Here is a 23,389-nt window from a genome sequence, read left to right as displayed (position 1 = left end):
AAGGGGTTACTTGGTCTGCTGAAGGCCCGCGGTCAAGGCACATATGAGAAAGCAATCAATGAACAACTAAGGTGTTGCAACACGCAATGAAAAACTAATGATTGATGCTTCTCATCTCTCTTCGTTCCTGTCTGTCCCTGTCTATCCCTCTCTCTGACTCTCTCTCTCTGTCTCTGTAAAAAAATAAAAATTAAATTAAAAAAAAATTAAAAGGGTCCCTTACAATGTTGAAAAGCCCGGGCCAGAGCCACACCCCTTTCAAGAGTAACAAGAGGCAAATCACTTCTTTGTGGAAGTGAATTCAAAGCAGGGCAATATCAACTAACCACAAGCAAATAAATACTTTTTTTTCCTAAAAGTGTTTTCTAGTACTGTACAACCTGTCTAAATTTTAAACGAACAAACCAATCCTGGGCAGGCCATGTGGCCAGAGAAGGACGGGAGGACAACAGCCTCCTTAGTTTGTTAGAAGTTCTCCTTCTCATCTAGCAAGAGTTTAAGGTCTCTAGGTTAATTTCCCATTTTAAAAATTAAAATTCTCCCTGGAGAGGGAGAGGCATAGAATAGCAGACAGACTGCCACCTGGGGCCGGGACGATGCGCTGGGACAGCAGTAGCGGAAACTATTGTGTGCCTGACTGGTAGAACAGATACCGGGAACAGCGGGCACTTCCCAGTGACATTTCCAATAATGAAAGCCCCGCCCCCAGAGAGACCTTTGAGTCTTGATTAGAAAACCCCTGCTGTTGCAGAGCTGGAGGCCAGGAAAGAGGGGACTGCTCGTCTGGAAGGCCCCCCCCCCCCGGGTGGGGGCCCTCTCTGCCCTCCTCACTTCCCAGGCTGCCTCTTGCTCAGAGCTCTATTTGCCCCTCAGGGGTGTCCTCCTGATGTCCCTGCGCCTGCAGCCTGGCTCTCCACTCCCGCTGCCTGCAATGCCCTGCCCAGACAGCAGGGGGTCGATTCCCGACCTCCTTCACATCTTGACTCAAATAGCACCTTCTCAGGGAGGCCTCCCCTCTCTAAAACTGCCGCCCAACCCCGGACTGCCTTCTGCACATAATTACCACCATCTGACACATTACATATTGTCCTTACTTAGTTTATAATCTGTCTCGGCCCCCCCCCTCCCCCCCCCGCCTCCCGACAATCTCATGAGGACAGGTCCTGTGTCTACAGTTCAATGCTCTGTCCTCGGCCCCTGCAAGTGTCCGGTATGCAGGAGGTGTTTAGTCAAGACTCACTGGAAGGACAAATGAGTCTGTAAATGCTCGTGGAATAAATGCCCAACTAGCCCGGGCTCCTGCTTTCACGGCCAACTGGGCTGATAACTTAAGAACGTACGCACCTGCTCAAAAATAAACTAAAACTCCTGACCGCGACCGGAGACGGTGGACAGGCGTCACCAATCACACCGAGGTCAGCAGGCAGCCGACAGCATGGACTCCAGCGCGGCTCTGTCCAGCACGGATGCAGAGGGCAGATGGGACCGGCAGGGGGCGCTCTCCCGGGGAAGTGGGCTGAGGGAGTTCAGTCCACACCTGTCCCAACCGAGAACTAGACGGTCAAGGAGGGAGAGGAGGATTGCTGGTTGCTCCCCTCTTCAAATATCATTACTCCTTTGATGTCCTTCTTTTTTTTTTTTTTTTGTATTTTTCTGAAGCTGGAAACGGGGAAAGACAGTCAGACAGACTCCCGCATGCGCCCGACCGGGATCCACCCGGCACGCCCACCAGGGGGCGACGCTCTGCCCCTCCGGGCGTCTCTCTGCCGCAACCAGAGCCACTCCAGCGCCTGGGGCAGAGGCCAAGGAGCCATCCCCAGCGCCCGGGCCATCTTTGCTCCAATGGAGCCTTGGCTGCGGGAGGGGAAGAGAGAGACAGAGAGGAAGGAGAGGGGGAGGGGTGGAGAAGCAGATGGGCGCTTCTCCTGTGTGCCCTGGCCGGGAATCGAACTCAGGACTTCTGCATGCCAGGCCGATGCTCTACCACTGAGCCAACCGGCCAGGGCCTTTAATGCTCTTCTTAAAAAAATAAATTCCATGGAAATTGAAGGGTTGGCAAAAATTCCTGTTCGGGGATAGAGAAACCATGCCACACTTTTATACAGGCAACGACCTGATGTAAAGATTTTTTTTAAATGGTATAAATTAGGATCTCTGCTCGCATGAAGTTTATCCCCTTGATGTGGATACAAGACTAGGAGGCAAGAAGTAAACTGAGCAGCGTTTTTCTAACCAAGGGTGCCAGGGAGCAGGCGAGGGCTGGCACTTTACTTCTGGAATTTGGGTGGCACCTGAGTTGGAACACAAAAAATTTTCAGGCTTATGTTTTATCTTATTTCTTAAAATCAAATTGTGTACTTACTTGTAATCTGAGTTACGCCTTTTTTGAAAATTACTTACCAGTCAACTTATTTAGCTTTTGCTTCAAGACAAACTAATATGCCACCGAGAGAGAGGTGGCACTGTGAACCCCCAGGGGCATACCCTAATCAGTAAATGTGGAATTTGGCCATCACAAAAAACATCATTTCTGTCCAAATGTATGATAGAGACAGTAACGGCTTGGCTGTTCAGGAAAGACCTACGTATTTGTTAAGATGATCTGAAGACAGATATGAAAAGTATTCAAACCACTGCCAGTGATATAAGATGTGTGACACAGGTCCTTCTATTTTGCTTTAATTACACTATATTTTTTAAATAAATAAACAAGTCATTTTAAAAACAAATATATGTTTTTTAATATAAATGGAAAGTAAGTATGTGCTAATGCCAGAAATCATCTATCTCCAACTCTGGGCTCTTCTCAAAAGATACAAGATTATTATTTCAAAAGATACAAGATGCACAGATAAATTACATTCACTCCTTACAAATGTTAAATAGCAAACATTTTAAACTCGTAATGAACAATGACGATTTTTCTGTAGCTAGAAATTTCAGTTCATTCTATAATTTTTATGAGTAAAAAAAGAGTTAATCATGAAACTTAATATTGTTTTTTATGTATTACTCCAAAATACACACCACCCTAAAGATAGAGTCCCATGCTTATCATATGTATTGTAAGAATATTGAGACATTATTCAGGCATAACTCGTATAATGAAAACTATATTTTGGAATATGTTTCACAAAGACAAGTCCAACATTTATCTTTGGTTCATAATATACAAGAGGTAGATTCAAATAAAGTAAATGCCTATTATGTCACTAGATTTTCATTGAAATGTGGCAATTGATAACAGAAATTATTAATAATCAAACTTAAGTTTAGGAACTAAATTTCAAAAGCAGTAAGAATAACAACTAATATTTTTCTAAGTCCTAATCACGTAAATCAGAAAAGACAGCTGACTACAAAAATGACTTTAGTAAAATAAAAACATGCTCTCCGTATTAAAAATTACGTTTCCTATGTCATAACATGTTATGATCTAAAACTTGGGGCAAGAGAGAATGTGATTATGTATGTTTATAAATTGGGCCTTTCATTTAAATATAAGTACCTAATATATCAGATTAATATTTGCTGCTGTTAATACGTACTCAGGTTTGCACCGCCCAAACTGAGAATTGCAGGTTCAAAGAAATTCAACACTGGGGTGGGGTGGGGGTGAGAATGTCATTCATCCATGATCAACCCACTTCCTGTCATTAAGAAATTTCAGATTACCAAGAATGGTCCCCAGAAAGAAGCCTTCCTGATTAAGACAAAATCTGATTCAAGTAGGAAACAAAGGATAAAGGAGAGAGAGATGCTCTTCGAAACCTGATATGAGTAAAAGGGTTTCGTTTCCTGGTGCTTTTCAAAGCAACGGCATAATACACAGAACCTGCCGAATGAAGTGCCTTGTTTTCATAACGTAACGGGAACACACTAACAGTGTCATCCCAGGAACCACGTAACAATGCAAGGAAAACAGGAAAAGGCCCGTGGAAGTAAATATTGTTTCATCGCTCCTTTTCATACAAAAATGGTATAAACGGATTCGGGTATTCACATGCAGTGAAATTCAGCCATTTCTATTCATTTTTCTTCAGCTTGAGGAAAGGATATGAACCCTATCCTTATTTGGTTACTGGAAGGTTATGTTTTCATGAAATAACTTTCTATTAATGGCTGTCCAAGAAAATTTTAAGACGTCTATAAAGAAATTCAAAATGTATAAAACAATTTAAGTTTCAAGGTTTACTGACCATCATGTTTTTAAGAAAAAGACTTAAGTATGAAGAAACTGGTAAAAAACTTGAACCGTCCTAAATAAAGATGAATGGTTTATAATTCTCCCACACGAAACAAAGTTAGTTCAGACAGGTACATGTTTCAGATTTAGGATTCAGGGCAGAGATTTGTAGAAAGGACTAATACGAAGAGATAAAATACCATTTTCTGGCCTTTTCAAAATTGTATGAGCTCATCAAAACGATGATTTTTTTTAACAGTTCTGTATATAGAAAATTGAGCCCAAATATTTAAAGTGATCATTGATAAGCTCTTCCTTGTCTGAAAAAATGTGGCTCCTTTTGCCAGACTCGAAATTCCAGGAGAAAAAGTCTCTCTAGAAATCATTGAAAATTTCAGTAGTCAGCTAAAGCAAAAAACTCGACGTATCATTTCTGAGTTACTCCCAAAGTTTGTTTCATATTTTCGTAAACCACATAACTGATGCCGACCGCAGGGAGCACCTTCATGAAGTTTGGGGTGATGCCTCTGTAGAGCCCTCGGATTCCCTCCTTGGAAATGATTCGTCGAAAGAGGCCAACCATGTTCAGCTGGGGGGTTCCTTCTGCCATGGCTACAAAATAAAAAATCAAATCAGGCTAATTTAATAGTCAAGTATGCTTTATTATTATTATTATTTTTTTCTTATTTCTGAAGCTGGAAACGGGGAGAGACAGTCAGACAGACGCCCGCATGCGCCCGACCGGGATCCACCCGGCACGCCCACCAGGGGCGACGCTCTGCCCACCAGTGAGCGATGCTCTGCCCCTCCGGGGCATCGCTCTGCCGCTACCAGAGCCACTCTAGCGCCTGGGGCAGAGGCCAAGGAGCCATCCCCAGCGCCCGGGCCATCTTCGCTCCAATGGAGCCTTGGCTGCGGGAGGGGAAGAGAGAGACAGAGAGGAAGGAGGGGGTGGGGGTAGAGAAGCAAATGGGCGCTTCTCCTATGTGCCCTGGCCGGGAATCAAACCCGGCTCCCCCCGCACGCCAGGCCAACGCTCTACCGCTGAGCCAACCGGCCAGGGCTATTCTCTTTTTTTTCTCTTTTTTTTTTGTATTTTTCCAAAGTAAGAAGTGGGGAGGTAGTCAGACAAACTCCCGCATGCACCAGACCAGGATCCACCCGGCATGCCCACCAGGGGGCGATGCTCTGCCCATCTGGGGCGTTGCTCTGTTGCAGCTGGAGCCATTCTAGCGCCTGAGGCGGAGGCCATGGAGCCGTCCTCAGTGCCCGGGCCAACTTTGCTCCAATGGAGCCTTGGCTGCGGGAGGGGAAGAGAGAGACAGAGAGAAAGGGGAGGGGGAAGGGTGGAGAAGCAGATGGGCACTTTTCCTGTGTGCCCTGACCGGGAATCGAACCTAAGACTTCCACACACTGGGCCAATGCTCTACCGCTGCGCCAACCGACCAGGGCTGCATGCTTTATTCTTATCACTATACAACACACTTATGATTCAGAATGATCTGGAAGTAAAGGATCAAATTCATTCCAAGGGCATCCCAGAAAGTAATCCTTTATATAATAAGTCTCCTTATTGATAGTAATGCCAGTTATTTCTTGAGTGATTACTATGTGCTAGGTATTGGGTTAACTACTTTATACACCAATCCTCCAAGGTAAGTATTATTATACCTGTTTTACAAACGAGGAACCGAGGCTAGGAAAGATGAAGAAAGGTGTCCTGACACACGCAGTTAGCCAGCAGAGCAGAGAGCTGATGGCGACTCTGAAACCAGCGCTCATCGCTTTATGTGCCACCCCCAACTAGTCCACCCTCCTCCCCATTAACCACATGCTGAAGAGGGAACACCTCAACACTGGGAAGTGAGGGGGTACAGAGAACACTCTGGGGAGCTTAGGAAAATATAGGTCCCTGAGCTGTGAAAATTATCTCCACAGGTAGGAGAGGAAGAGGACGCCAGCCACTGGGCAGGAACGCGCATGCGCTGCGGGGGGGGGGGGGGGGCGGGATCCTTACTCTGTTTACGCATAAAGCACAGATACACATTCGGTACATGTGCAGTGTGTCTTTGGTGGTAAAATTTCCTGAAGAGGGAGTGGTTAGGGAAAGGATTTGTAAAAGGTTTCCTCCCGGAGGCAATAAGGAACAGAAGGTTGGGATATACCATCTTAAAAAGTCCGGTCCTGCATTCTTCTTCCATCCAAAACCCACCTTGAGCCTGCATGCGCGTTCTCACCAGAGCCAGCGGGTAGCTGGCCAGCTGCCCACAGGTGCTGGACAAGGCGCCACACCCCAGCAACACCATGACACCGGGGTTTACAGTGTCTTCGGCAAAATTATCCAGCCAGTGGGACTTCAGGAGCTGCCGGAGAGACGGAAACGGAGAGGAACAGTGAACAGCGAACTCAGCGACCACTTTCGCTCAACGTGGACATCGTCACGGCTACTCTGGTCCTTAGGAGACCCAGGCCACCCTCCGCCGGACCGCCGGCAGATGAACAAAAATAACGCAATACTACTAAGTGCATATAATCTTGTACTTGACACATGTGTTATTTCATTTAGTCCTTTTCCAAAGCTCTAAAGTAGGGTTATTTTTCTGATTTTAGAAATGAGGAAAATTGGTCTCAGTGGGTTTGCTCTTTTGTTGTTTTCTTTTTCTTCAATTTTTTTAACAAGGGAGCAGGATCAAGTACTAATCCCCCCATCATGCTTTTCTCCGTTATTTTAGGTCACTGTCTTTCCGTTAGAAGGCAATAATTGAGAGAGTTACATAAAATAAGTTTGCAAACCTACTTTGTAAATATAAGTATTTTAAATATGAAAATAAATGCTAATATATGGGGAACTTATATCTTGTTATGGTAGCCCAAGAATACTAAAACACTACCCAAAGCAATCTACAAATTCAACACAGTCCCTGCTCAAATCCTAATGACATCTATTTGCGGAAAGCATCCTAAAATTTATATAGAATCTCAAGGGACCCCAACTAGCTAAAATAATCTCAGAAAAGAAGAATAAAGTTGTAGACCTCACTCTGCCTAATTTCAATATATGTTACAAAGCAACAGTCATAAAGACAGGGTGGTGCTAGCATAATGACAGATACATAGAACAGAACAAAACAGAGAGCCGAGAAATAAATTCCTAGATATATGGTCAAATGATCTTCAACAAGGATGCCAAGACTACACAGTAAGGAAAGGAAAGACTCTTCAACAAATGGCGCTGGGGAAAGAGGATATCTACATGTAAAAGGATAAATGGACCCTTACCTCACACCATATACAAAAACTAACTCAAAATGGATTAAAGACCACATGTCATTTTTGCTTCTTTTCTCTTCCCTCCCCTCAAATCCTAGTACCATCCTCTAAGCTAAACAACTACATCTGAACTATAAGTCCACTCTCTTCATTAATAAAAGATACTTCACAGAGAAGTGTAATACAAAACTGACCACAGGTATATGGGGTCTCATGTTCAAGATACTTAAAAAAGAAAAATCAACTAACACCCTTGAATCTACTTTTGGTCACAAACTGTTCCCTGGTATATATGTACTTCTTCATTCAAAGACAAACTCAAACACTATGAACAATTTAACTACACTTTCAGATTCAAAGGATTGTGACAAACTCACCTCATACACAGCGAGATCTATACCTGCATAAGGTATGATGCCTAACAAATTGGGAATATATCCTTTGTAAAAAGCTCCCATGCCTTCACGTTTCAAAATCTTCTTGGCACAGTCGAAGAGTCCAGAGTACTGTCCAGTTTTGCCTACAGCCAGCCTGGTTTTCAAAACCTGGTTATGAAAGAATGTAACAAAATATGGTCACTCGTATGAACCCTATTATCATGAAATTTAAAACAAGTAATTTGACAAAGGACAACGACCTCGCTCATATTGTCACTCAAGTGACGGTCCCATCTGCTGATGTGTCCTCTCTCACATATAGTCTCCCATCCAAGTACTAACCAGGCCCGACCCTGCTTAGCTTCCGAGATCAGACGAGATCGGGCAGGTTCAGGGTGGTATGACTGTAGCCTCACATGTAGTCTCTATTGAGGGACTACAACAAGAGCCAAGAGGAGCCATTTAATGCAAAGAGGACCTGAATGAGGGCAGTGGCACAGGAAAGAGAAAAGGTAATCTACTGATGTCTTAACAAAAGGGACTGGTGACCAATTAGCTATGGAGTGAAATGGCAGAGAAAGAGACGATTGCTGTGTGTCTAGTCTGGAGCACAGGACAAGGGGCAGCAGAGAGGCGGGAAGGTGCCGCTATTCACGGAGATGAACAATGTAAGAGCAGCACCTGGTGCTCAGCCAGGATACTGTTTTGAGGGCCGTGGGGAGTACTATGACCACTCACATTAAGATGCTTGCAGGGCCCTGGCCGGTTGGCTCAGCGATAGAGTGTCGGCCTAGCGTGCGGAGGACCCGGGTTCGATTCCTGGCCAGGGCACACAGGAGTAGCGCCCATTTGCTTCTCCACCCCTCTGCCGCGCCTTCCTCTCTGTCTCTCTCCTCCCCTCCCGCAGCCAAGGCTCCATTGGAGCAAAGATGGCCCGGGCGCTGGGGATGGCTCTGTGGCCTCTGCCTCAGGCGCTAGAGTGGCTCTGGTCGCAACATGGCGACGCCCAGGATGGGCAGAGCATCACCCCCTGGTGGGCAGAGCGTCGCCCCCTGGTGGGCGTGCCGGTGGATCCCGGTCGGGCGCATGCGGGAGTCTGTCTGACTGTCTCTCCCTGTTTCCAGCTTCAGAAAAATGCAAAAAAAAAAAAAAAAAAAAAAAAAAAATGCTTGCAGGGAAAGATCTGGTGATGTGCATACCACAAAAACAAAAATTATTAGCATATCTTGCCTACGTCTTATCATTTACTGAAAACCCTTTGTCATACCAATAAAAATATCCACATCCACAGTGTTGTCTTTGCTCTAAAGTGGGAGCTGGCAAACTCCTTCTGTGAAGGCCAGATGGTAAATATTTTCATCTTTGCAGGCTCAACATATCAGGTCTCTGATGTATATTGGTTTGGGGGAGGGGAAGGTCAACCGACTATTAAAAATGTAAAAACTTCTTAGCTCCAGGGCTTTCCAAAATAATCCACAGGACCATCATTTGCCAACCCGTGTTCTGCTCCAAGGATGTCTAGGTAGAACTACCATCACCTAATCAAATGCTGAATCCATGATAACATTTATGGTATTGAAACTCTCTGAAGAGGAACAGTGTTATCGTTCTAACCGATGCTGTGACAGCCAGCCTCGGGGCAGCCCGCCTATCCCTGCTTCCTGATAGTCACACCCTGTGCAGTCCCCGCCCACACTCCACCGGGGTGGTCTGTGTGACCAACAGTTTACAGCGGAAGTGACCAAAGATCACAGCTTCCATCTTGGATGCTAGTCTATGCCCCTCAGATCACCAGTTTAGAGAAACGGGACACCATGACATGAGGATACTCAAGTGGATTCTGGGGAGGCCCCTGTGGTCAGACCCAATGTCTCCAGTTGACAGACAGAACGACCTGAAAAAAAACAATGAGTTTGGAAGCAGACCCATTGCCAGCTGAGCCTCGCAGTGACTGCAGCCTCGGCCGACACTTTGACCGGAGCCTGTGAGAAACCCGGGGTCAGAGGCACCCCGCCTAGCTCTTCCCAGAAGCCGGAGCCACAGAAACGGAGATGAGAAATGCCCATCGTCTTCAACTGTTAATTTGGGGAATGCTTGTTACACAGTGATGGATCATTAATACGAAGGCCATTAACGCTGTCAGACTTCACAATGGCACCGACCTCCATGGGATAAATAAACGTCTGTGCAGTCGCTCCAGCCATGGAACCAGAAACAAATCTCTCAAAGGTTCCCACTTTCTGTCCTTCCTCAGTAAGCATCTTCTTGTACTGTGTAAACAAATTTTAAAATGCAAGTGATTATTGGCTAGAGATAGGATTGTGTGTCCCCACCCACCCACAAATTTGTATGTTGAAGCTATAACCCGCAGTGTGATGATATTTGGAGATGAGGCCTTTGGGGGGTAATTACAGTTAGATGAAGGCATGAGGGTGGGGCGCTCGTGACTAGATTAGTGTCCTTACAAAAAGAAGTACCAGAGAGCTCTCGCTCTCTCCCTCTCTCTCTCTCTCTCCCCCCCCCCTCTCTCTCTGCATGCATGCACCAAGGAAAGGCCAGTGAGCACACAGCAAGGGGACAGTCATCTGCAGGCCAGGAAGAGAGCCCTCAACAGATCCAACTGGCCTTGGTCTTAAACTCCCTGCTTCTGTAACTATGAGAAATAAACTTATGTTGTTTATTTCCCGAGCTGAATGAGACACTACCAAAATACAAATCAGCTCCTAGAAATCGATTAATTGACAGTGCGATTATGTTTCTCAAAATGCGTACACTACATTAACAATTCTGAGCAGAAAATCAGGGCTTAAATGCTAGTACATTCAGGGTACTGGACAGTGGTTTTCAAGTGAGATTTCCACAGAACACAGATGCTGCACAGATGGGGCCCAGCTGCTCCTTTGCTAAAACAGAGTGATAGCATTCCCGACTGTGTGGAAAACACAGGGTTAACAGAGTGTTCACGATTTTTGAATGCCCTCTAGTTTTCCTTTTGTGAAGGTGAGTTATTTTCACCAGAACAAACAAAACTGTCAAGTTAGTGACAAACGAATATTAATGACTTAGAAAAACAGTTTTGGGAGGTGACCCCTATCATTATACCGTCACTAACAGTATCGCGATAATTACCTGTTCGTAGGCCCAGAACTTCACGGCTGTCTCGGGAGCGATTTTAATGACATTTGTGCCATTTCCTCTCCAGAGGGAGCGGATCCCTCCCTCTTTAACCATCTGCTGAAAGCCACCATATATGTTCATTTTGTCTGATTTTGATCCGTGGACCTAAAAATAAAAGTAAAATGATATAAAATGCTGGTGACGTTATTAGCACTATTCCAAACCACTCTCTTTCCTCCAATACTGTATGAAGATGTATCTGAAAACAGAATAGGCCCTGGCCAGTGGCTCAGTGGATAGAGCATCAGACCCATGTATGGATGTCCCAGGTTTGATTCCTGGTCAGGGCACATAGAAGCCACCATCTGCCATCTGCTTCTCCTTGCCTTCTTTCCCTCTTCCCCTCCCACAGCCGGTGGCTCGATTTGCTCCAGCATGGCCCCCAGTGCTGAGGATAGTTCTATTGCAGAGCATCAGCCTCAGGCACTAAAAATAGCTCGGTACTCAAGCACTGGCCCCAGATGGGGCTGCTAGGTAGATCCCAGTGGGGACACATGTGGGAGTCTGTCTCACTATCTCCCCTCCTCTCATCTAAAAAAAAGAAAGAAAGAAAATAGAATATAGGAGGCTGAGGAAATATATAATAAAGAAATAATTTAAGGAGAACCCTACAATAATGACTAGACATATTAAACACGTGAATAGTCATAGAATGCCAAAGATTAGAAGTTCAGCGCACACATGTGCCAACAATTTAAGGTTTCACAGAATACAGAAATATTACATGGACTGAATTTAAGGTTAATAGCAATAAAATAAATTTTTAAAAAATGTATGAAAGACTGTCAAAGGAGAGGGTGTTTTTTAACTTTTTTCAAAGCACCATATTCGTCGTTTGGGGATATTTAGGACAGACACAAGGTCACCGAGCTCACCTGCATCATGACTTTGAGACGGTCCAGGGGCGCAGTGCTTGTCCGGGAGACGGCGCCGGCCACGCCCCCCGCCAGTAGCTGCCGCCACCATTGCCCGGACTTCTTCTCCTCTTCCGTGAACTCGTCCGGAATAGCTAAACTATCTCCTATGTCAATACCCTGTTAAGATAAAAAATAAAAATAAATAAAAAAAGACCCTCAGGCTCCTCCAATTACAAATAGATCATCCCAGCAAGTCTGTTTCAGAGAAGCAGCATGTGTTGTTTTGTCGTTAACAGCTCATCCCTAGAAAGCACAATGGAGCGATCTGAGCATGAAGATGACTATAAATACTGTATTTCCCCATGTATAAGATGCACCCTTTATCAAAAACTTTGGGGTCTAAAAACTGGGTGCATCTTATACAGTGGTTGTAGATTTTTTTACTGATATTTCCCGGTTTTTTGCGTGGATGAGGAGTTCTATGAATTTTATGACGAATAAAACTTGAGTTCAATAACTTGATGTAATACATTTTTTCTTTCAAATCTCGGGCCCCAAAATTATACATGGGAGCGTCTTATACATGGGGAAATACGGTAGCTTCTTCCCACCAGGCTAGAGGATGGGGTCAGTCCACAAGACATGAACACTGACAGTACTTACAAATTTACTAAACCAACAATCACAACTTTCTTTCCAAATAGATTCAGAGTGACCTTTCTCCTCTGGGTCTAAGTCAAAATAAAAAGGAAGCATTTTAATTCCTTCTTAGCTAGGGAGAGGATTTAGTCTGTCAATTCTCCAGATACACCTTTTTTTTTTTCTTTTTTTTTTTTGACATCAATAAATCAGGGTACATATATTCAAAGAAAACATTGCAGGTTATCTTGTCATTCAAATCTGTTGCATACCCATCACCCAAAGTCAGATTGTCCTCCGTCACCTTCTATCTAGTTTTCTTTGTGCCCCTCCCCCCCCCCTTCCCCCCCCCCCCCCCCCCCCCCCCCCCCCGTAACCACTACACTCTTGTCCATGTCTCTTAGTCTCGTTTTTATGTCCCACCAATGTATGGAATAATGCAGTTCTTGTTTTTTTCTGATTTACTTATTTCACTCTGTATAATGTTATCAAGATCCCACCATTTTGTTGTAAGTGATCCGATGTCATCATTTCTTACGGCTGAATAGTATACCATGGTGTATACTATTAGATCTACGTCACATTTTGTACCATGATATATGCTTTAAATACGTAAATTAAAATTAAATAGGTGATGGGGGAGGGGGAGGAGTAGAGGGAGGTTAGACGGTGATGGAGAGAGACTTGACTTGGGGTAGAATTGTGCACCTGAAACCTGTATAATTTTATTAACCAACATCACCCCAATTAATTCAATCAAAAGAATTTTAATTTAACTGAAAACTATGTATATGAATACTCTTAAACTTATTTCCCATATAAACCATGAATATTTTCATGTATCTGACTTGTCATTTAAAACACGCCAAAGATTCTATATAAAATTTAGCTAACAGGAGGTATTCTTTAAAATAATCTGCCCTCCAATCTGTTTTAAACATTATTATGTTAAACATTACTATAGATTGCAGACATAGCTTGAGAGAAATAAAATTCTCTAATGGTAATATTTTTTACAATTTTATTCCCCAAATTATTTCAGTGTAAAAGATTGTATAGGTAAGGAGCTATGCAATAGTCGTAACCCCTCTCTTTCTTCATTTGCTGTAAGTAAAATGGTTACTGTTATCAACTATCTCCAAAGATACAGTAAGAATCTGATATACCTGCAATAGAATAAACAAAGCTCCACAAGTTAAGGAGCCGTTGGGACTTGGTTGGGCACCCTGAGCTGCAACATTACAGTATTTTCAGGTGGTAACTATACCAATGGCTTACAACCCCAAATAAGTATAAATCAATACGTAAAATGTACTTACTGTTGAATGTTTCCAGAAACGGATAATTCCCTCAATGTCTGTAACAGGATTAAACAAGAAGTAGTCCCTCCATTCATTCCAGTCGACCGTCATTGTCCCATCAGCATCGATGCTGGAAAATAAGGGAACAAAACAACATTCATAAATAAATCTAACATTACTGACTATTTTGCAGAATGACAGTTTCTTTTCCAACTTAATAGTCTTATTAAATTTTTAAAAATCCTAAATCACAATCGGATGTTGAAAATGAGAGCAAGTACTTGATGGTCCATTATATACTTTAACCATTTATTTATTTTTTTTTCTTTCATTTTTCTGAAGCTGGAAACAGGGAGAGACAGTCAGACAGACTCCCGCATGCGCCCGACCGGGCGGGATCCACCCGGCACGCCCACCTGGGGCGACGCTCTGCCCACCAGGGGGCGATGCTCTGCCCATCCTGGGCGTCGCCATGTTGCGACCAGAGCCACTCTAGCGCCTGAGGCAGAGGCCACAGAGCCATCCCCAGCGCCCGGGCCATCTTTGCTCCAATGGAGTCTTGGCTGCGGGAGGGGAAGAGAGAGACAGAGAGGAAAGCGCGGCGGAGGGGTGGAGAAGCAAATGGGCGCTTCTCCTGTGTGCCCTGGCCGGGAATCGAACCCGGGTCCTCCGCACGCTAGGCTGACGCTCTACCACTGAGCCAACCGGCCAGGGCCTACTTTAACCATTTAGATTAAAAAATGGACCCTAAAATTACAGAGAGATCTCACGAAAGACTACGTTTAGAGCTTTGTCAAACTAAGGCAGTGAGTTATCAGACACAAAACCTGGAAGGTAAAATACTGTAAGGTAGTAATGAATGGTTTATGATCCACTTATTCTTGCACTGGCTCAGGAAGTTATTTCTCTAATATTCTGTTATAACATTTGGATGTGATTTGGGAATATACTCAAAATATTCCCTATGTTTCCTTCTTTAACTTTCTCTACACTATGAAAATCAGCAGTAATTGTGAAAAAAAACAACACACCAAACTTGGTAATTGAGCCTTTCAAGTTCAGAAATCCTGGTACTTTATGTTCAACATTACAGTTAATATATTACAGCCTGACCAGGCAGTGGCACAGTGGATAGGGCGTCAACCTGGGATGCTGAGGACCCAGGTTCAAAATCCTGAGGTCACCGTCTTGAGCGCAGCCTCACCGGCTTGAGTGTAGAATCATAGACATGACCCCATGGTCACTGGCTCGAACCCAAAGGTCGCTGGCTCAAGCCCAAGGTCGCTGGCTCGAAGCCCAAGGTCGCTGGCTCGAAGCCCAAAGGTTGCTGGCTTGAAGCCCAAGGTCACTGGCTTGAGCCCAAGGTCACTGGCTTGAGCCCAAGGTCGCTGGCATGAAGCCCAAAGGTTGCTGGCTCGAGGCCCAAGGTCACTGGCTTGAGTCCAAGGTCGCTGGCTTGAGCAAGGGGTCAATGGCTCTGCTGTAGCCCCCGGTCAAAGCACATACGAGAAAGCAATCAATAAACAACTTAAGTGCTGCAACTACGAGTTTTTGCTTCTCAAATCTCTCACTTCCTGTCTGTCCCCTAACCCTCTCCCTCTAAAAAAAAAACAAAACAACAACAAAAAAAACCCACAACGTGTAGCTCCCAAATTAAAAAAATAAAGTTAATATATTAAGATATTATAGCCTTATTTTTCATTTAACTTTTTTATTTTATAAAATTTCTGACAACAATGCCATCTGTACCTGATTTTTCCTATGAGCAACTCCAATTTGTGCCAGAATTTTGACTGTTTTGTGACTCCTGTAGACCCAGCACCTGCAGTGGCTGGAACAAGATGTTCACTTGTTGAATTAATGAATAGCTCTGAAAAAAGGAAGTTTTGATGTTGCTTCCAGATTTTAAATTTATCCTATAATTTGTGTGGAAATTATTCATAAAGATGAAAAGGGTTTTTGCTGATTTTGTTATCTGATACGACCCAAGTGTCTAGAACAGTTACTGGCACAGAGTAAATATTCATTGAAGGAATAAATAAAATTCCAAATGATTTAGCTTTAAGCCACAAAACACTTAGTATAGATAAACTTCTTAAATCAGCAAGTCTTGCTGTGAGTTTATGGTATATTATTATATTGTATTTCTTTTCAAATTATTAATGAAGTCAAGCATCTCTCAACCATTCCTAATTTGTTATTCATTTTTTTCCCCTGTGTGAAATACCTGTTCATGCCTTTTGCCCATTTTTCTAATGGGTTATGTATCTTCTTCTTTATATGTATAGTTCTTTATACACTTGATTCTAATCCTTCAAGTTATAAATATGATATGCAAATACCTTCTCTTTTTCTTTACACTTTGCTTACAGTGTCCCTGAATAGCTGCTCTTAATTTAATTTTATTTTTTTAACCATTAAAATACAATTTTTAATGCATGAAGGTAGCTGGCTATAAGATCAATATGCCTCAAGTGAACAGCTTTCCTATTTGCCAGACATAATCATTTACAAAGGTCAAGGAACAAAAGGAACTCATTCATGACAGATGCTCTCAATTCTAATGTAACGGAAGTTATCAATCTTTTCATTTGCGGTTACTGCCTTTGTATCTCTTTTGAAACAAAATCTTCCCTACATTGACATAGACATTTCCCTATAATCCTCTAAAAGTGTTATAGTTTAACTTTCACATCAGGTTAATTATTGTGACGGTGTGAGGTTCATTTTTGTCTGCTCGAATAACCAGGGGTACCAGCACCATTTATTGAATAGTCTCTCCTTTCCCCAGTGATTTGCAAAGCTACTTCTCTCATGTGACAAATCTCAAATATGAATGGTTCTGTGTCTGGGATATTAAGTTCTATTTTTCAACTTGTCTATGTATGCAGCAATACCACTGTCAAAAGTATAGCTTAAGGCCCTGGCCGGTTGGCTCAGCGGTGGAGCGTCGGCCTGGCGTGCGGGGGACCGGGGTTCAATTCCTGGCCAGGGCACATAGGAGAGGCGCCCATTTGCTTCCCCACCCCCCACCCCCTCCTTCTTCTCTGTCTCTCTCTTCCCCTCCCGCAGCGGAGGCTCCATTGGAGCAGGGATGGCCCGGGCGCTGGGGATGGCTCCTTGGCCTCTGCCTCAGGCGCTGGAGTGGCTCTGGTCGCGGCAGGGCAACACCCTGGAGGGGCAGAGCATCGCCCCCTGGCGGGCGGAGCTTCACCCCTGGTGGGCGTGCCGGGTGGATCCCGGTAGGGCACATGCGGGAGTCTGTCTGACTGTCTCTCCCCGTTTCCAGCTTCAGAAAAAAGAAAAAAAAAAAGTATAGCTTAATAATAACTATTGATGTTATAATAGTGCAAGCTCCTGGATCCTCATGGCTCTATTTTGTGTGTGTGTGACAGAGACAGAGAGAGGAACAACTAGGGACAGACAGGAAGGGAGAGAGATAAGAAGCATCAGTTCTTCACTGCAGCTCCTTAGTTGTTCATTGAATGCTTTCTCATATGTGCCTTGACTGAGGGGCTAGAGCAGAGCAAGTGACCCCTTGCTCAAGCCAGCGACCTTGAGCTCAACCCAGTGACTATGGGGTCATGTCTATGATCCCACACTCAAGCCGGTGACCTTGGAGTTTCGAACCTGGGTTCTCTGAGTCCCAGTCTGATGCTCTATTCACTATGCCACTGCCTAGTCAGGCTCCTCATGGCTCTTCAAGAATATCTTGGTTGGGGTGGCATGGAGGAATTGAGCAAAAAATAAAAAAAGTCATGAACACAAACAACAGTATGGTGGCTGACAGCGGGAGGAGATCAGGGAGCTGGAGGAGGAGGTGGAAGGATAAATGATGGACGGAGATTTAACTTGGGGAGGTGAACACACAATACAGTGTACAGATGTGTTGTGAACTGTGTACCTGGGACCTGTATAATTCTGTTAACCGGTGTCTGTCACTCAATACATTCAATAAAAAGGAAAAAAAATAATTAAAAAAAAAGAATGTCTTGGTCATTCTTGGGCCTTTGCTCTTCAGTATAAATTTCAGACTTAATTCAACAAGTTCCTCAAAAAAAAAAAAAAAAAACTATATAGGATTTTTTAATGGCATTGAATCATTACTATCAATATGGAAAAAACGTACATCTTTTCTGTACTGAGTCTTCTTTAATGTCTTCTAATGAAATTAATTTAAGTTGCCCTTATAAAAAGTATTACTTGTGATATATTGTTTTTTATATACAGATCATTCAATTTGCTAATATTTTCTTAAAAATACTTACATCTATGTCACAGATGATATTAGCCTGTAATTTCCTTCCCATTAATTGCCTGCCTTTGGTATTATGGTTCTAATGGCCCACAGAATGGACTGGGTGGGGCCCTTTTACACTCTACAAATATTTGTGGGTCTGTCCGAGAGTTTTTAAGAACCACCTGGAGTTAAACCTTCCTTATGGGAAGAATTTCAGTTACTGATGCAATCTCTTTATTTAGGAACTACTGGCTGTTTCCTTGTGATTTCATATTAGCAAATGGTATTTTTCTAGAAATTCTTCTATTTCATATGTTCTCAAAGTTACTGGCATAAAACTATTCATATATTTTATTATCTTTCTTAGACACATGATGAGTCCATGTGCTATCGGGCATCCTTTATTTACAAGTCATTTCTCTTTTTCCTCACCAGACTCTCCAGAAGTTTCTTTCATTTATTTACAAGTCATTTCTCTTTTTCCTCATCAGACTCTCCAGAAGTTTCTTTCTAACAGCTAACATTTGGCTTTGTGATCCTGTTACTGTATCTTTGCTTTCTCTTTCCACTGCTGTCTTTATCTCTTCCTTCTTCCTCCCTTATTAAAGATTATTCTGATTTCTCACCTTGAGTTGGCACATAAATTTTCAACCTTCACTCTTTTCTAATACAAGCTTTAAGGCTATGAAAGTTCCCCTAAATACCACCTTAGCTATATCTCAAAAGATTTAATATGTGATGTTTTCATTCTGTCAAGTGAAAGTACTTCTGAATGTCCACATATAACTGCCTCTTAGACCTGTAAGTTACTGAGAAGTATATATCATTTCAAAATCCACTGGAATTTTCCTAACTTATTTCTGTTATTGACTTCTAAATTAATGCAGCGTGGTCAAAGAAGGTGGTCTTTGTAAAACCAATTTTTTTTTAAATGACTTGAGCCTGGCTTTATGATGTACTGTGAAGTCAACTTTTATACGTGTTCTATATGCAGCTAAAAACAAAATTATAATTTTTTGGTGCAAGGTCCTATTGCATGACCATTAAATCAAGCTTCTTATTTATTTAAATCCTATCTTTCAACTAAACTTTTTCTCTGCTTGGCCTACATATAGGAAGATGTGCACTGAAGTCTCTCATCGCTATGATGGATTTCTCTATTTATCCCTGGAAAAATAATCAAACAGCTTAAATTTTTTATGTTTCTTTCGTGAATTTTAAAATGTGATGACACTCTATTTTCATTAATGTGAAGTTATAATTTTACCTTATAACCTTATATACCATATATATATGTATATATATAACCTTATATACCTTATCATTTAGCCACCACAGCTAAGTGAAAAAAAATAAAACAGACCAAAAAAGGCCACGTACTATATGATCCCATTATATGAAATGTTCAGAACAGACAAACCCATAAAGACAGGAAGTCAGTCAGTGGCTGCCAGGGGCTTGCAGTGGATGAGCAGGGTATGACTGTGGATACGTACAGGGTTACTTTTTGGGGTGATGAAAATGTTCCATAATTAGATAGTGACAATGGCTGTACAATTCTGTAACTACACTAAAAAAAATCACTGAATAGTATAGTTTAAAAGAGTGAATTTTCTGGTGTGCAAATTATATATCAATAAAGTTGTCAGGTAGTATTTATATATACAATATATACTTTCTGTTGATTTTTTTTAAATTTTTATTTATTGATATTAGAAAAAAGAGAGAGAAAGAAGCATCAAAGTGTTGTTCCACTTATGTATGCATTCATTGGTTGATTCTTATATGTGCCCTAACTGGGGATTGAACCACAACATTGGCACATTGGGATGATGCGCTAACCAACTGAGCAACCCAGCCAGGGATATACAGCCACTTTTAAATACTCATCACTCTGCATAACCCATGGTCTATTCCAGAGCTTGGGCTTAACATCGATATTATTCTTAAAGCTAGCAAAAGTAATAAAGGAAAATGATTTCTGGCTTAAGATCAACAACAACAAGAAAAACCCCACACTTCCCTGGAAGAATGTGACTTTAGAAGCAGAACATTACATGTTCCACCTCCCACTATCAAAATGCTGCTTACATCTTTTTCATGTTTTAGCTTTTTATTTCCTCAGGAAAGCCTAACTCATCAATGTCAACAAGAGTCACCCCCCTCAGCCCGGAGGCCTGCGGCCTTCTCACTGAGAAGCTGCTTATAAAACAAATTCCAAACAGATAGAAAAGAGGAAGAGGCCACCGGGGCAGACACAGAAGGAGATAACAGCTACAAAACACTATTTAGAAGACACTTTCTTATAATGTTGAAAACCAGAAACATTCATCAAAGTAGTAATATAATGTAACCGCCCTTTCTGGTTTTCTGATGTCGTAAGAGAAAAATTAGTTCCTAGGGTGTATTTGTATCAAAAGAGTCTTCAAGGAACTTGGACCCCAGAGCTTTACGGCCGCGCCCTGTGAAAGGAAGCGTCAAGTCCGGCAGGTGTGGCCCAGGCAGCAGCTGAACGGACCAGCACCGCTGTCTCCCGAGAGCCGAGCCGACGGCAGAGTCTCCATGGTGCTCAGACCGGCACCGCTGTCTCCTGAGAGCCGACGGCAGAGTCTCCGTGGTGCTCAGACCGGCACCGCTGTCTCCTGAGAGCCGACGGCAGAGTCTCCGTGGTGCTCAGACCAGCACCGCTGTCTCCTGAGAGCTGAGAGCAGAGTCTCCGTGGTGCTCAGACCAGCACCGCTGTCTCCTGAGAGCCGACGGCAGAGTCTCCGTGTCAGTCAGCGGGAAGAGCGCTGGAACGTCCCTCTTGTCCAGTCACTGTAATGTGACAACGCCGCCACACTCCTTCTCTTGAAACAAGGAGTCTGCTGTCCCATCAGAAGCCAAATGGGAAGCAGAGCACTGACCCTCCTAGACTGCTCTGCAGATTTAACACCTTCCCGGAAGCTAAATGAGCAGAACAAAATGGAAACAGGCTCACAGCAACAGAGACCAAAGGGACGGTCTCCGGAGGGGGGCGGGGGGTGGGGGGAAGGGAAGGGGAAGACAGTCACTGACAGGGTGATGGGTCTGCGTGCTGACAGTGACTAGAATTAGTGGGCGGTCACATGGTGAGGCGTAAAAACGGTGAGTCACTATACCGCAAACCTGAAACTAATATAAGCGTGTATCCCAACTAACTATACTTCGATAAAATAGTAAATTTTGAAGAGAAGAGTCCTGTCTGAGTTTACAGTTCCCACTCCCACAGTTCAGATGATCTGTACACACAAATGAAAAGGAAGAGAGACAGTCAACGTGCACAGTGAGACAGCGAGCTGCAAGGACTTTATCTTTCTTTTTTTTAGTGAGAGGAAGACAGACAGAGACAGACTCCCGCATGCGCCCCGACCAGGATCCACCTGACATGCCCACTAGGGGACGACGCTCTGCCCTTTGCAACCAGAGCCATTTTTTAGCACCTGAGGGGACCATGGAGCCATCCTCAGAGCCCAGGGCCAACTCACTCCAATCGAGCCACTGCTGCAGGAGGAGAGGAGAAGAGTGTGTGTGGCAGGGAGGGGGGTGGTGGAGAAGCAGATGGGCACTTCTTCTGTGGGCCCTGGCCAGAAATCGAACCCAGGACTTCCACACACCGGGCCAATGCTCTACCACTGAGCCAACTGGCCAGGGCCTGCAAGAACTTGTCTGAACGACACTGATAAATGCAGCTCTCCAATGCAGGACATGACAATGAAAGTCAAGGTAAAAAAAAAAAAATTGTCGGTCAATGGAAAAGCTTACCTTTGAAGAATCAACTCCGCTTGCTTTTCAGAAATAGACAGACCTAGTATCTGGAGAGACTGAACAATTTCGGAAGCCTCAATTTTTCCTTTAAAACAATAAAGAGGGCACAGATTCAGACTCAGAGCTATAAAGACCTTATAAATCAGAATTTCAAATCCCTCATTCATCAGGGAAAGCCTTGAACTGAACTTCAGAGAGTATCAGATTTGCTTAAGTACATTGCAACACCGACTCAAAAGTCAGCACATACACTAAGCAAGTATACACACATTATTTCACTCAGAAGTCGTAACAGCCCTGTAGGTAAATAATGATGTTCCTTCTAAAGAAGAAGAGACTGACAGCTCCCGTGTCCTTATCAAGGAACAACATTAAGTAGCAGCAGAAATGAGATTCAAAACAAGATACGTGAACTTTGAGCCACATGGGCACTGGAAATATCAGGGAGGCACTTGGGAAGGGTATGATTGTCGGACCACTGTGCTATACACCTGAGACCAGCACAAAATAATCCTGCAGGTGGGGGGAGATACTTGGACTTTGAGGTAAATTCAATTAGGCTAGGATCTATTATTCTTTTTTTTTTTTTTTTTCATTTTTCTGAAGCTGGAAACGGAGAGACAGTCAGACAGACTCCCAGATGCGCCCGACCGGGATCCACCCGGCATGCCCACCAGGGGGCGACGTTCTGCCCACCAGGGGGCAATGCTCTGCCCATCCTGGGCGTCGCCATGTTGCGACCAGAGCCATTCTAGCGCCTGAGGCAGAGGCCACAGAGCCATCCCCAGCGCCCGGGCCATCTTTGCTCCAATGGAGCCTTGGCTGCGGGAGGGGAAGAGAGAGACAGAGAGGAAAGCGCGGCAGAGGGGTGGAGAAGCAAATGGGCGCTTCTCCTGTGTGCCCTGGCCGGGAATCAAACCCGGGTCCTCCGCACGCTAGGCCGATATTATTCATTTTTAAAGTATGCCTTTCTACATTTTAATAAATGACTGGACACCAACTGCACCAGGTTAAAAGGAAGTAGAAAATGACTAGATGAAGCTGAAGAGAAATCTGGGAATAAAAATAATGAGAGCAGGGAGATCAGGATGATGGAAAACGATGATGATTAGAGAAACCAGAGCATGTCCGTACACAGAAGAAGAACCGGAAGAGAAGCAGGGAAGACGTAGGCAGTAAATGTGAGTGATGCTGTGTCTCCCTCACACAGCTCACGGACTCGTCAGGACCCTCAGACTAACAGGCGCGGGATAGGATGGGACAAAACAGAGACAGAGAGGACCCGGTGCCAAGGCAGTATCAACGGTCAAGTTCTCCAAGAAAAGAGAGAGACAAACATTACCGGTAGTAGTGAAAGGAACTTAACTGAAGGAAAGGAGTTGGAAGAAATGACAGGATTGCAGTGAATTCTCTTGCAGAGAGCAAAGGAGTAGTGTGAGAGTCAGGACCATATAAGGACAATTAGAGGCATCCATCTCTTAGCAATGGAATTCCTTAAATAGCACTCCGAATATCATACTCTTAAAGAGATACAGTTGATGTGCCCATTGTTCGTG

At 43.7% G+C, this 23,389-nt stretch overlaps 1 protein-coding gene across 1 annotated transcript in view; it reads right to left on the bottom strand.

Annotated features, from left to right (window-relative positions):
• Positions 1-2,716: 2,716 nt before the first annotated feature.
• The window catches only part of LOC136383129 (mitochondrial adenyl nucleotide antiporter SLC25A24), a 38,440-nt gene continuing 17,767 nt past the window's right edge, over positions 2,717-23,389 (bottom strand). Inside the window, exons 3-10 of the mRNA XM_066352709.1 lie at positions 21,831-21,918; positions 13,826-13,937; positions 11,886-12,044; positions 10,963-11,115; positions 9,996-10,103; positions 7,834-8,001; positions 6,399-6,549; positions 2,717-4,798 (exon numbers count right to left, since the gene is read on the bottom strand). Of these exons, the coding sequence (XP_066208806.1) occupies positions 4,614-4,798; positions 6,399-6,549; positions 7,834-8,001; positions 9,996-10,103; positions 10,963-11,115; positions 11,886-12,044; positions 13,826-13,937; positions 21,831-21,918 (1,124 nt within the window). The 3' untranslated portion in view covers positions 2,717-4,613. The remainder of the gene's footprint in view (positions 4,799-6,398; positions 6,550-7,833; positions 8,002-9,995; positions 10,104-10,962; positions 11,116-11,885; positions 12,045-13,825; positions 13,938-21,830; positions 21,919-23,389) is intronic.

Source organism: Saccopteryx leptura, chromosome 11 (genome assembly GCF_036850995.1).
Source record: "Saccopteryx leptura isolate mSacLep1 chromosome 11, mSacLep1_pri_phased_curated, whole genome shotgun sequence".
In the NCBI taxonomy this organism is placed as follows: Eukaryota; Metazoa; Chordata; class Mammalia; order Chiroptera; family Emballonuridae; genus Saccopteryx; species Saccopteryx leptura.
This window is presented reverse-complemented; position numbering and strand designations above follow the sequence as displayed.